The sequence below is a fragment of the Brassica rapa genome, chromosome A03 (assembly GCF_000309985.2).
Source record: "Brassica rapa cultivar Chiifu-401-42 chromosome A03, CAAS_Brap_v3.01, whole genome shotgun sequence".
Taxonomy (NCBI): Eukaryota; Viridiplantae; Streptophyta; class Magnoliopsida; order Brassicales; family Brassicaceae; genus Brassica; species Brassica rapa.
The window spans coordinates 24,577,212-24,591,316 of NC_024797.2; the positions used below are offsets into that span (position 1 = coordinate 24,577,212).

Consider the following 14,105-nt stretch of genomic DNA (forward strand, 5'->3'; position numbering starts at 1 on the left):
GATGTATCGCCAAAAACACACAAAACCATATAGCCGTAGACGGTAGTAATTCTTTAAACATGCGACTCGATAACTAACCGTCTGCACAAAATTTGGTCGCATGTCATGTACACTAATCTTTTGTCTTTATGTTGGATAAATATCTAAAGGCCTTAGTAAGACAAAGCCCATTCTGGAGCAAGGGACTTCTTTCTCTCCTCTCTTCGTATTCTAACGGTGATGAAGCTTTCTCTGGTGCTCTACCAGTTTTTTGACTCCGGGAGATGAAGGTTCTTCTAGCTTCGTCATCGTCGGCTTTTAATTTCTGAGAGATAGAGGCTTCCGAAGCTCTGCGCCGCCGACAATATAGAAGTGATACGATCAATGGTTCCATTAGCTTTTGATTCTCTGGGAGATGGGAGAGATCTCGACTGGGTCGATTGGATGCTCTCCGCTACACGGAATCTAGGCAAGGAAGGTGTATGCATGGTTGGTAGTTGGGTTTTTTTTTCCTCAGATGAGATCTCGATTGTTCGATGAAACTCTCCGTGGAAGACAATTAATCGACGATGGGTTCGTGGCGCAGGGTTTCTATTCCGGTGATACTACGGTGAAACACCGATGATGGCTCTGCGATAAAATCGAAGCAATGAAGGTGCAGAGGTGTCGCGAAACACGTGTTCCTTATCGATGAGGAGTTCAACACGTGATACGGTCCTGCTAATACTTTGACACGTGGATTGAGTGAAGCCTAGTGGGCTTGGGTTACAGTAGTTGGGCTTATGGTGCCGGGTAATAGGGGGTACAGTTCGGGTTAAATGTCTTGGACTTTAGTCCCAACTGGTTTCTTTTAGTTTTGCCCTTTCGGGCCTTTTGTTTTATGTATGGGTTATTGGGTTTAGACCCATTAATATCAATAATAATAGATGGAAAAAAGAGAAAAAAAGCCCATTCTTCGCGAGTCGTAAGCAGTATTCATGGTGGGCTCAAGTTTCTAGTCGTTCCATTGAAGCTTTTTGAATGCAAGAACAGACAATTGTCAACATCGAAGACGAGTTCCCTGTGAGAGTTTTATGCTCGGTTCTAGTCGTTCATAAGAAGTTTGAAGCTTTGACCAGGCCATCTTCGTACCACCGACTACCAACCCAAACCTTACCCACCAGTCAATCTATTTTTTTTTGCTAAAATCTGGACACCAGTCAACCTATTATTAAACTCATTTTGCAAGTTTCGTTCATGTTTAGTTGTAACCTATATAAATCTTAACAAATTGTTTACAATCAATGAAATCTGCAGCTAAAACCGAATGTATATGAGCATTAAAATTGGTTGCTCCGGATTTCATTAATTAAAAATAATTTGTTAAGATTTATATAGGTTACAATGTGAATGAAACTTGAATAATAAGTATATTAACATGTGAATTATTATGCCTTAAAATAATATACAATAATATGTAATGTAAATCCATACAGCCAAAAGTATGTATGTCCCATGCATAATTGAACAAAAGGAAACATATATTAATATAATAATATGTTTTTGTTGTCATCTGCAGATACTAGTATACTACTGTTATCAGTTTATCATTGATTGTTATAGATTGATGTTTCCAGACCAAAAAAATACTATAAAGAAAAAAAAACAAACACGATAAGTGAAGCTACACCATTAGCCCATTAGGTAATAATTAAAGACCAAAGAAACATAAAATATTTCTTTTTTCTTTCATGAATGTTAAAAAAAGTTTTCGGACCACATGGTCAAACTTGGATTATTGACAATTTTCGGACCACAGGGTCAAACTTTGTTCCAGTTCATCCTGCTCTAACTTTTTTTAAAATATTATTACCTAGAATGTTTTAGACCACAAATGTGGAAATAATCATATTTGATTGAATGTTGTAAAATGATGTGAAATTGTAACTATCAGATGCATAATTATTGTTATTAATTTTTGGCTTGATTTTTATTTTGTATTCGTTGGTAAAGATTACCTTGGATAATTATACCAATAAATAGTGAGTGTTATTTTTACATTTCACTTTATTAAATCAAAAGACAATTCTAGCATCTAATATTTTCTATTCATTAGGTACCTGATAATACCAGTTTAGACCTCAACCAACCGATTCAAATCTGGCGGACGACAACATCTATGAATGCCTTTGATCACGAAATAAATTTCCATAGAGAAGAGTCATTGCCTACGTAAACTTGAGGGTGTTTATGTAACTTTCTCTTAATAAGCGAAAATTAATTAAAAAAACACGAAAGAGGATGGCGAAGAAAACGGAAACTATGAGAGAAATAAAAGGAGCTGGATTCACATGGCCTTTGTTCTTTCTCTCTCATATCTCTCTCTCACCACCATGATCATTACCAACAAAACTGATTGAAACCCACCTGTTCTCTCTCTCTCTCTCTCTATCACTCTTCTCTGCCTCCAACACCATGGCTGACGATAAGGTAAGCTACTTCGTTTCCTTTTCTCTTGTCTTTCAGGCAAGATATTTTTTTTTACTAAAAGATCCTGTCTTTATTGTTTTCCACATTTAACCCTTCAGTTAGTTGTCTTTGCGTAAACAGCTTTGGTCGGAGAATCTTGTTCTTACAAAGATTTTTTTAAAAAAAATTTGGATAACAAATCTCTAGCTAGTTTTCTTGAAGTTTAAAGGTTTTCAGTTTCTGGGTTTATCAAAAGTTTTATTCTTTTTTGAGTTACCTTAAGATCTCTGTGCTCTAGCAATGGGTTTTGAGTTCTGAGTTGAACTATTCATTAGCTTTTATTTGAAGAGGAAAAAAAAACTGACTTGTAATAATAACCTTCTGAGATGTGTAAATTAAGCATCTTTTTGGTCTTAGGTTTTTGTTAATTTAGCTCTGTTTAGATAATCCATGGTTATAGATCTCAATCTTAATTTAAATCCACAGTTGCTAGATCCATAATTGAACATAGAATCATTCTTATTTTGTTTTGTTAACCTTTTCCTCTCGCGTGACAAAAGTATATATTATATGCTTTTTATCTATACTAAAGAAAATTCATTCTGCGTAACAACGGCTATTTCTTAACCAATCTTTTTTGACTAGTAAAAAGATTCCTTTTGATTCTCAGACAAGCATTATGCTTTTTAGCTTTTGTCTGTTGGGTTCTTAAGTAGAATCAATGGTTTACTTGCATGACCTTTACAAGCTTGTTTCTTACAGGAGATGCCGGCTGCTGTAGTTGATGGACATGACCAAGTCACTGGTCACATAATCTCCACCACAATAGGAGGTAAAAACGGAGAACCTAAACAGACTATAAGTTACATGGCGGAGCGAGTCGTCGGCACAGGCTCCTTCGGGATAGTGTTCCAAGCAAAGTGTTTGGAGACAGGAGAAACCGTGGCGATAAAGAAGGTTTTGCAAGACAGGAGATACAAGAACCGAGAGCTTCAGCTGATGCGTGTGATGGACCATCCGAACGTGGTTCGTTTGAAACATTGCTTCTTCTCGACCACGAGTAAAGACGAGCTTTTCCTTAATCTGGTTATGGAGTATGTCCCTGAGAGCTTGTACCGTGTTCTGAAACATTACAGCACTGCGAACCAGAGAATGCCTCTTGTCTACGTTAAACTCTACATGTACCAGATCTTTAGGGGACTTGCTTACGTTCACAATGTTGCTGGAGTTTGCCATAGAGATCTAAAGCCGCAGAATCTTCTGGTATGCGTTTAACATTCAAGATTCATCAACTCTTGTGTTTAACATGTCCCTTTTTGTACAGGTTGATCCTCTTACACATCAAGTCAAGATATGTGACTTTGGTAGTGCGAAACAGCTTGTAAGACTTAAAACTCTTTTTAACTTGTAGCTTTCTTTGTTTTGTGTGATCTCTTATCATTTACTTGGTGGCATCAGGTTAAAGGTGAAGCCAACATATCTTACATATGTTCAAGATTCTACCGTGCACCTGAACTTATATTCGGTGCTACCGAGTACACAACTTCAATTGATATCTGGTCTGCTGGTTGTGTCCTTGCTGAGCTTCTTCTTGGTCAGGTAAAAACCAAAATTTTCACTACTCAACTTCTTTAAGTGTCCATTGTATCCTCCTTATGACTCATTATGTGATTTTGCATGCAGCCATTATTCCCTGGAGAGAATGCTGTTGATCAGCTAGTTGAAATCATCAAAGTAAGAATCTCTAAACCAATGATATTTTTGCAAAACTACAAATCCTCATTGTGTATGGCTGCTTGGAAACAGGTTCTTGGTACACCAACTCGAGAAGAGATCCGTTGTATGAATCCACACTACACAGACTTTAGGTTCCCACAGATTAAAGCACATCCTTGGCACAAGATTTTCCATAAACGGATGCCTCCAGAAGCTATTGATTTTGCGTCAAGGCTGCTTCAGTACTCTCCTAGTCTTAGATGCACAGCGGTGAGCATTGTTGCTCTCTTAAAAAATTCTTCAGTCTCTTGAGAATCCACCAACTGAATGTTTAATAATATGTCTAATTTCAGCTGGAAGCTTGTGCACATCCGTTCTTTGATGAACTGAGAGAACCAAATGCTCGTTTACCAAACGGACGGCCTTTCCCGCCTCTCTTCAACTTCAAACAGGAGGTAGCTGGAGCATCACCTGAGCTGGTCAACAAGTTGATTCCAGACCATATCAAGAGACAGTTGGGTCTAAGTTTCTTGAATCAGTCTGGAACTTAAAAGGAACAATAGACAAGGAGTTTTTAAATGTTGAAGGCAAAGTGGAGGACACATAGTTCGAAGTTTTGATGGTGAAAGAAAGCTTGTACAGCCTGACTTCCCCAAATCTGCAAGAAAAGCCAATTCAGTTGTATCTTCTTATTTCTCCTTTATTTTGCTTCATTCTTTCTGCGTCTGTAAATGAGCTTAGTCAAGAGTTTTCTTATATAGTAAAGTTTGAGCAGAATGTGAAAGTAGCTTAGTCAAAGAGATGCAAAGTCTTACCACAAGAGGAAGGCTTTCTCTGTTTTTTTTTTTGTTTTGTTTCTTCCTCCTCTTGAATGTTTTGTCGTCTTCTGTATTGTTGCTATTACGGTATTAACAAATTTTGTGAAACGGTTTGTTTATGACTCTCTTTCTTACAAAAGCTTAATCTCAATACTTTTTTCTCTTTTTGCATTAAGACAAGTTCTATTTGTATGCAGTGGAACTATTAGTTTGTATATTTTATGGATTTAGAAATTCTAAATTTTGTTATATGATTTTTGAAACCTTTAAATCATGATTTATAAATTCAAATCATGTACTATATGAAATGGATTATCTATGACTCACTAAAGGCAAATCTCAGGACCTTTGTTTTGTTCTCTTTATGCATTAAGTGAAATATAACTCTTCAACAATGATAAACAGCTATTCCGTTGTAGTCTAGCTGGTGAGGATACTCGGCTCTCACCCGAGAGACCCGGGTTCGAGTCCCGGCAACGGAGTTAAATTTTTTTAATTAACATATGTTGACCTAAGACCGGGTCAGTCTCGTCATTACATCTAGAACAAACCCTAAAGCGTCTCTCATATAATACCAGACTTTGCAGCCGTCACTGCCACTCTTCTCTGCTCATCTACCTAAACCTGAATCCCTTAATCCCAAAATGGTACCTTTGCTCAAACTCTTATCCTCTAGATTGCTTCTTTCTTCTATGTTCCGTTCGAAAATATTTCATTTTTTTTAGAATTTTAACTTACTTGTACTGTGATGCAGGCGTCAGAGAAGAAGCTCTCGAACCCTATGAGGGACATCAAGGTCCAGAAGCTCGTTCTCAACATCTCTGTTGGTGAGAGTGGTGATCGTCTCACTCGCGCCTCCAAGGTTCGTTCTTTGCTTTGAAGAATGTTAAAAATTAATACTTTACTGTTTAGCATCATTGAAATGGGTCGTTAGTTTTGTCTGAACGAGGGTTTTTGGTAAATTGTGTAGGTGTTGGAACAGCTCAGTGGTCAAACCCCTGTCTTCTCCAAGGGTATGTCTGAGCGTTTTAATTTTATGTTGTGTCTGTAATTTTGAGAATGTGGAGTTTAGTTTTAGCGTGTGGTTGTTGATTGTGAACAGCGAGGTACACTGTGAGGTCTTTCGGAATCAGGCGTAACGAGAAGATTGCTTGCTACGTCACCGTGAGGGGAGACAAGGCCATGCAGCTTCTTGAGAGCGGCTTGAAAGTGAAGGAGTACGAGCTCCTGAGGAGGAACTTTAGTGACACTGGCTGCTTTGGGTTCGGTATCCAGGAGCACATTGATCTTGGAATCAAGTTAGTGTGTATGTTTGGCTCATTTGGTTATGAAACAATGTGCTAATAATCATTCTGCGTTATTTGTTCTTAGGTACGATCCTTCCACTGGTATCTATGGAATGGACTTCTATGTTGTTCTTGAACGTCCGGGGTACCGTGTTGCTCGTCGCCGTAGGTGCAAGACTCGCGTTGGGATTCAACATAGAGTCACAAAGGATGATGCCATGAAGTGGTTCCAGGTTAAGTACGAAGGTGTTATCCTCAACAAGTCTCAGAACATCACTGGTTGAAGAGTTTGTTTCTATTTTGTTTTGTGCTGTTAGCTCTTGTCTCAGAACATCGCCTTGGGATCTCTTGTTTTTTGTATCTTTTTTTAACTTCAGTTGGTTTAGAATCTGAGTACCCTCGAGATATCAACAATTTTTGGAGGTTTATCGTTATCAATTTTAAACAATCTCTATGCTTTAAACTACTCCAATCCAGAATCTTACTCTTCTTTAGCTTTTAGTTCTGCAAGTTTCATAGTTTCAATCAATGGAGTTTTCTCTTCCTTCTGCGTCATTTCTTCTAAAGCTTTATGGCTCTTTGCTATTTTGAAGCTTACCTCCTGGACCTAAAGCAGAAGGTCGAGCTACTTGTCTCTTTGGTAGCCCCACGTGGTCTAGGTTTCTAAGCCCACTTAATCCCATCAATTAAGTTGTATCAAATTACAAATGATTAGTACAACCTATTACATAAGAAATTACGAATGCAGAAAATCTAGCATAGATGATACTATCCTTTTTTAACGTCAAAACGAAGATATCTCTCTTCTTGAATCCATTAATTAGACTATAGACCTTAAAGCTAAATGGTCAAGACACTCCTTAGCATCAAAATGGTTATTACATTTGTTGTTGACTAAATTAACTAACTCAACTAAATATATTTTACAATAGATGAATTGTTAACACATTAAAAGGTAGATTAAATTCCTACTAGCGTTTTGTCAAACATTCAACTATGTTTACCCCAAATTTAACAACACCCAATTTGTAACGTCAACAGAAAAGTTTTTTTTTATCTCACATTTTCTTTATTTCATTTCCAATATATTTAAATTTACTTCAAGATTATACATCTTAAACTTGAATATGGGGAAAATCACATTTTAAATCTTAATTAAGTATAAACTATGAAACAAATTTGCTTTTTTCTTCCTTACATTCATGTTAGGGAAAACCACATTTTAAATCTTTAAGTTGGCAAAAGTTTTCATTTTAAACCATAGAGTTCAACTGCTAACACTTTAAAATTTAAACAATGAAATTAGTTTCAATTTAAGAAAAAACCAAAAAGGTTAAATATTCTAGAATTAATTAATTAAATTAAATAACACTAGTGCTAACAACAAACTCCATACGTTACTTTCTTACTAACAAATTAATGGGTATAGTAAATGTCTTTCTTTATTGCTTCTCCTACCATACAAATACAAGAAAGAACCAAGCAACACACAAAAACACTTCACTTTTTTCCACTAATTAATTAGTTTCTTCTTCTCTTCTTTCCAAAAAATATGGAGAATTACGTCGGCGAGAGTGGATTTGCTCCTCTAAACAAAACCGTCTTCACACGTGATCAAGAACAAATGAAAGAAAAAAATTTCCCCTTCCAAGTCGTTGACCAATCAAAGCCCACAAGCTTTCTTCAAGACTTCCACCATCTTGATCGTGATCATCAGTTTGATCATCACCATCATCATGGGTCTACATCTTCAAATTCTTTGCTTGTTATCCAAACTACGTCCTCTTGTGTCAATAGTTCTCCTTTCGAGCAATGCTCTTACCAAGACAACATGGTCAATTTGGTCGATGAACATGGACCTATGGACATGGAACAAAACAACATAATGATGAGGATGATCCCTTTTGATTACCCTCCTAGAGGCATCACAAAGCCTATGAACTTGGTGATGCCAGACGAAGTTTCATGTGTTTCTGCAGATAACGATTGTTATAAAGCGATGAGTTTCAATAAGACCAAACCAATTCTGACAAGAAAGTTGTCTTCATCCTCGTCGTCATCATCATGGAAAGAAAAGAAAGAAACAACATTAGTCAAAGGACAATGGACTTCTGAAGAAGACAGGTTCGTCATTAACATAATAACGATCAATATTTCATAAAATATATATTAGTCTCATTAAAATAGGAGAGTACTCCTTGAACTACATTAAGTTATTATGCAATATTACTAACAATAGTTAGATAAACTTTTCCATTTTGCGGGTTATTAGTTAAGAGTAATTGTTTTTGATAATAGGATAGTGATTCAATTTGTGGAGAAATATGGATTGCGGAAATGGTCGCATATTGCACAAGTGTTACCGGGAAGGATTGGGAAGCAATGTAGAGAGAGATGGCATAACCATTTGAGACCTGACATTAAGGTATGAACTAGTAACCTACCATTTACGTAGTGATGATTAAGGAAACTAAAGATTAGAAATATTTTAGAGATTATGAATATATTTGTTGTAGAAGGAAACATGGAGTGAAGAAGAAGACAGAGTGCTTATACAATTTCATAAAGAGATTGGGAACAAATGGGCAGAGATTGCCAAAAGACTCCCTGGAAGAACAGAGAACTCGATCAAGAACCACTGGAACACAACAAAACGAAGACAATTCTCTAAGAGAAAGTGTAGATCTAAATATCCAAGACCTTCTTTGTTGCAGGATTACATAAAGAGCTTGGGTTTGGGAGCTTTGTCGTCTTCCTCTGTGCCTGCAAGAGGTAGACGCAGAGAGAGTAACAAGAAGAAGGATTTTGTGGCGGTTGAGGAAGAGAATAAGAAGAATGAAGATGAGCTTTACGGGCTAGACAGGATAGTGCCTGAATGTGTGTTTACTGATGACTTTGGATTCAATGAGAAGCTGCTTGTGGAAGGATGTAGCATTGACTCATTACTTGATGACCTTCCTCAGCCTGACATTCATACTTTTGCTCATGGATTCTGATTTTTATTGTTTTTCTTTTTTAATTTCAGTTTTTTTTTTTGAATGAGACATGACATTCACCAAAGTAAGCAAAAATAATTCAGCAGGGTTTTGTTTCAACTGAATAGATTTGTGACCAAAATAGTATAATGTTATGTGTTTGTGTCAATGTTTGCATATTTTTGATGAAAAGTATAATTATATAGTCAAAAATATATTATGTTAGATTTTTAAGAAGGTGAAGATTGTGACCAAAAGAGAAGAAGGTGGAAAATTAGTTTAACATGTTGAAGTAACAGAAACCGCAAACCTAACTTGTGCAACAAGAATATTACTTAATTTGTGATACAAGCAACCATATGAGAAAACTTCTGTCACAAGAAAATAAAATTTTACAAAACAACGACAACAAAAAAACAGATCATCAATCATTCAAAGGAATACATAACATCACCTCTTAGCAGTCGATCAAAAGGCAGTTCTGCGAAAGGGCGGTCGTATCAGTCTTAGAGACAAAAGGATTGATACGAACCCAAACAAGAGAAAACACTGAAGCCAGCAAGATAGACCAGAGAATAACAATGGTGGGTGTCCTGTTCTGTCTTCCCATAAGACCTTTAAGGAAAGGATAAAGATGAAGAACGACCCAAAAGGCGAAGAAAATCTTCCCAAATAAAGGTCCCCAAGCTTCATAACCTTTGTTTAAAGCATCAGAGAAGCCAGCAACGACTCCAACCAAGTTGATTATGAGAAGTGATGTTGGAGGGATCAAGAGTGTTGTCCATTTGACAATGTAAAGCTCACCGAACTCCAAATCTTCTGCGGTTTTCGATGTGACTGTGAAGTTTGTGTCGAGACCAGCAAGCATTTTGAGGAAGCCTTGGAAGACAGCGAACAGATGAGCTGAGACACCTCCAATCACCCAAAACTGCTCGTTTCTCCATAAGTCCTCAATGCTCACTCCACTCCATCTAAGCTCAAGAACGCTCGTCAAGATGATTGATATGAAGAGACCTAGAAACAGCATGCTTGCTAGGTTTGATAACTGCAATAAACGGCAACAAGATCAGAAAAATAACCTAAATACACAACCCCCTAAAATGTTACTTGTTTGACAAGTTACCGTTGGGATGATGAATTTGCCGGTGAGAAGACAAATGGCGGGAAGAGTACAGTAAGCAACAAGGGGCAAGGACGTGAAGGGATAAACAATGGTGTTTATATAAGCCATTCTCTGGAGCCACTTGAGGCGGCCTCCGCTGCAACCATACCAGAGAGGACAATGTCTACTAAGGAAGATCTCGACCGAGCCAAGAGCCCAACGCAGAACCTGGTGAAGCCTATCAGATAGATTGATAGGAGCTGACCCTTTAAAAGCTGGTCTTAATGGCATACAGTAAATAGACCTCCATCCACGGCAATGCATCTTGAAACCCGTCAAAATGTCTTCCGTGATTGATCCATAAATCCACCCAATCTACAAAAACAAAAATAAAGATTATTACTATATATTACCATATATAGTAATAGTTTTAAATATTGATAGTAAAGATAAGAAAGAGTTACTTCTTTTCCCCATTCAGTTTTCTCTTCGTATCCACAACTAATGACATGGATAGCTTCTTTGATGAGGGTTGACGGGTTCACAGAGTCAGGAACGCCACCGTTCTCCATAAGTGTAGACTCGATGAAAACCGCAGAGAGACCAAACGTTTTCTCAAAGCTGGTTTGTGAAATGAGCATGGATCTCTCGTACTCATCGTAGTTGTCTAGGTCTCCTAGGTTAAAGATGGCAGCGTCAAGTTCTTCTCTCTTTGCGTCTTTGTAAATCTCTGAAGGATCTTGTGTTTGTTTTTTCTTGCTTGGACAGCAGCAACAAGACGAGGAAGAAGATTGTGGTAACATCTTTGGTTTAGAAGGTGGACTATATCCGTACAGTGCTTGTCTTCTAAAGACACAACCGGTTCCGACATAGACCGGTCCTTGAATCCCATCAAGCCCTCTCATATTAACCTGAAATCAAAGTCACAAAGAAGCTCAATATTTTCTTGAATTTATGAGAAAAAGAGTTTGGAGTTTGCGGTAACTTTACGTCGAAGAAAACTATGTTTCGGTTAGCGTATCGATCACTCTTGTCGATTCCATCAAACCTCTGTGGGAACTGAACGTAGCAAACGTCTTGACCAACAACTGGATCCATTAAGAAGCACATTGCTTCACGGACGGCTTTACTGTTGTTGACGTAGTGATCACAATCAAGATTTAGAATGAATGGTGCATTCGTTAGAACCGCAGAAACCCTCACCTAGAAAGAAACAAACTCATTAGGACTGTGTCACAATATTTAGTCCTAGGTTTTCTATTAAAAAAAAAGTTCATACCAATGCGTTCTCTGCACCAGCCTTCTTGTGATGTTGATATCCAGGCCTCTTCTCTCTAGAGACGTATACTAATCTTGGAAGTTCGTTTCCTTCAACATCACGCGCACCGCTATATCCAAGAAAAACCTACAAGAGAAGACCAAAGATTTAGAATAAGAATCTACAAGTATAATGTTAAGAGTCTTTCATATTAAACCTGAATCATTCCTGGATGGTCACGAGTATTGTTTCCAGGCCAAGAGGTTCCATCTTGCATTGTCCATCCTTCTTCTGGTGTCTTTTGAGCCTTGGCCACTAAAGCATTCATTCTGATCTTGAACTCTTCATAATCTCTCTACAAAGAAACCATGAGTTAAGTTTTTGATAATGTTATGGATATTCTTAAAGCCTTTGTTTAACTTACTTTCATGGCTCTACGTTCTTTCACAAAAGAAGGCTGAACCTTGTCCCTCAAGTAATCGATTTTAAGCGAGAAGTAAAACTCCGGAGCTCGCGGTTCAATCGAGTACTTCTTGCAGAAAGGCACCCATTTCCTAGCAAAATCTGCTGTCTCAACCAAAGACTCAAAAGAAAGCATCGCAGCACCATCATCAGATACATAGCAAGAGACCTTATCCACCGGATAATCAAGGGCCAGGATCGAAAGAACGGTGTTTGCAGTGATCAGAGGAGGCTCCTTCAACGGATCTACTGTACTGACAAAGAAATCCACAGCTGCAAGCTGTGATTGCTCGCCTTCTCTTTCAAACCTGCACAATGTTTTGATTACAAGATATTGAAGATATTTTGACCTAACGTGTAGGTTAAGTTACTGTGAAAAGATTTGTTACCTTGCGGATAAACGGTCGATGTAAGTTTCTCTGTTGATAGGAGACCATTTAGGAAACTGATCCAACACCCATGAGAAAGCAAACCAGATCTCACATATCACAGATGTTAGCCATAGACCGTAAGCACTGTCCACAGGATGGGTGATACGGTAGTGGAAGAACAGAGCCAAGATGGTCAAACGCATGATGATTACGATTCTGTATGAAGTTATCTTTGTCCTTGGGATAGGTATCACAACCGAGAGCACATCTGTAGCAGAAGCAGCCTCGGGGTTTCTGAGAAATGGCACAGACATACCAATCAGTGTCTAACACTTTGTGGTGATTAATGTACAAAGACTATGTTGTTCCATGAGAGAGAATGTGCTTACAGTGATATATCTTCCATGTGCTGTTGGGGAGGAACCTGTGCATCAGGGTCTTCAGCTTTTGTTGCCTTTGCATGTTTCTTCTTATTTTTCTTGCTCTTCTTGTCTTTCCAGCTATCAACTCTGTTCTTCCATATAGGGTTTCCGTATTCATCATTAAGTTCTTCAAGGACAAAACACAATCCCATTGTTTAGATTTTAAACTATTTAAACTCACAAAAGTGTAGAAAACTATTGGATTTGCTTCTTAGTTTCTTACCACTGTCTATTGTGGAGACTGTACTTACATGCCTAGCATGAATTCCAGAATCCTACAAAAATCAAGAACAGTTATTATTATTTTTTTTTATCAAAAAATCAAGAACAGTTATTATCAGATCTTATAAACACATAAAAAGAAACTAATAATATAGTACACACCTGAGGAGCGTTACTGATGTGTGTTGCAATAGTGGATTGGTGTTTAGATGTCTTTATCTCAACATCATCAAGCACATTCTCTGAGGAGGAAACACACAAAACACAAACTGTAAAATATCCTTCAACAACAGATAGCAAATTTATGGAAAGCCATTTGAACAAATGGGATAATACCATCGTAAGGATTGCCGCAGCGCAAGCAGATTCTTCGACCTTCTTTGAATTCATATTCAAGACATGCTTTGCAGATCGGGAAACTACACTCATGGCAAGCAACGAAGAACTCTCCGTTTGGTTTCACACCAATCTCCTCTCCGCAAGTGTTGCAGACCGGAGACTTAGACTCCATCATCTTCGTTTTCCCTTGGGAGAGAGAGACAAGAAAATAACCCTAGTTAGGGACTGAGATTTTGGTTGTGTAAGAGAGATTGAGAGTCATGGGTGTGTTTTTAAGAGAGTGGGAAAAAGAGTTTAGTTTTTTTTATTTTTTTTTAAGTTTGGTGGATTGGTGAAAAAATCGGAAGTTCAGAAGTTTCTATCGTTCACCAGTTTTTTTATATTAGAAAGCTGATTGCTAGCTAAAACATACATTGTTTAGTTGGCAAGAAGAAGATTTTGCGGGAAAGTGAAGGAAAGTTTCAGTTAAAGTTAGTGTGTCTGATGTGACACATGATGTTTTTGTCTCTAACCATCGGCAGATAATTGCTTGCCTCCTAAGCGTCACCGTAAGTCCGTACTTTCTCCATCACGTCAACATTTTAAAATATATATTATATAATTTAAAAATAATTAGCATTTTTTAGTGTATATATCAAATTATTGATAATAATTAAAAATAACACATAAACAATGATCAGTTAATCATTCAATTACATAGAAAGCAG

The 14,105-nt window shown here is 37.5% G+C and overlaps 4 protein-coding genes and 1 non-coding gene across 7 annotated transcripts; 4 read left to right on the forward strand and 1 right to left on the reverse strand.

Annotated features, from left to right (window-relative positions):
• Positions 1-2,217: 2,217 nt before the first annotated feature.
• On the forward strand, positions 2,218-5,069 carry LOC103861010 (shaggy-related protein kinase eta). Of its 2 annotated transcripts, none has more exons than XM_009138705.3 (7): positions 2,218-2,448; positions 3,190-3,690; positions 3,752-3,808; positions 3,886-4,026; positions 4,111-4,161; positions 4,234-4,413; positions 4,497-5,069. In XM_009138705.3, exons 1-7 carry the CDS (start codon positions 2,434-2,436, stop codon positions 4,692-4,694), a joined length of 1,143 nt encoding a protein of 380 aa, XP_009136953.2. In that variant the 5' UTR covers positions 2,218-2,433; the 3' UTR covers positions 4,695-5,069. The 2 variants fall into 2 exon arrangements, with proteins under 2 accessions (XP_009136953.2, XP_033144866.1); XM_033288975.1 differs by having other exon boundaries at positions 2,270-2,448; positions 3,176-3,690; positions 4,497-4,827.
• A 301-nt stretch (positions 5,070-5,370) lies between these two features.
• TRNAE-CUC lies at positions 5,371-5,443 on the forward strand. Its single transcript has one exon. It is a non-coding gene; the product is annotated as a tRNA-Glu (tRNA).
• A 35-nt stretch (positions 5,444-5,478) lies between these two features.
• Positions 5,479-6,713, forward strand: LOC103861011 (60S ribosomal protein L11-2). 2 transcript variants are annotated; one of them, XM_009138707.3, is made up of 5 exons: positions 5,479-5,608; positions 5,716-5,823; positions 5,932-5,974; positions 6,064-6,259; positions 6,333-6,713. In XM_009138707.3, the coding sequence occupies exons 1-5, from the start codon at positions 5,606-5,608 to the stop codon at positions 6,529-6,531; spliced, it is 549 nt and encodes a 182-aa protein (XP_009136955.1). In that variant the 5' UTR covers positions 5,479-5,605; the 3' UTR covers positions 6,532-6,713. The 2 variants fall into 2 exon arrangements, with proteins under 2 accessions (XP_009136955.1, XP_009136954.1); XM_009138706.1 differs by lacking the exon at positions 5,479-5,608 and having other exon boundaries at positions 5,710-5,823.
• A 250-nt stretch (positions 6,714-6,963) lies between these two features.
• On the forward strand, positions 6,964-9,773 carry LOC103861170 (transcription factor MYB98). Its single transcript, XM_009138874.3, has 3 exons — positions 6,964-8,371; positions 8,546-8,672; positions 8,764-9,773. Exons 1-3 carry the CDS (start codon positions 7,800-7,802, stop codon positions 9,241-9,243), a joined length of 1,179 nt encoding a protein of 392 aa, XP_009137122.1. The 5' UTR covers positions 6,964-7,799; the 3' UTR covers positions 9,244-9,773.
• Positions 9,525-13,633, reverse strand: LOC103861013 (cellulose synthase A catalytic subunit 8 [UDP-forming]). Its single transcript, XM_009138708.3, has 12 exons — positions 13,396-13,633; positions 13,222-13,301; positions 13,061-13,112; positions 12,805-12,964; positions 12,434-12,709; positions 12,007-12,352; positions 11,800-11,937; positions 11,604-11,729; positions 11,315-11,527; positions 10,789-11,235; positions 10,346-10,699; positions 9,525-10,267 (listed from the first exon to the last, which is right to left on the reverse strand). The coding sequence occupies exons 1-12, from the start codon at positions 13,571-13,573 to the stop codon at positions 9,680-9,682; spliced, it is 2,958 nt and encodes a 985-aa protein (XP_009136956.1). The 5' UTR covers positions 13,574-13,633; the 3' UTR covers positions 9,525-9,679.
• Positions 13,634-14,105: the final 472 nt, after the last annotated feature.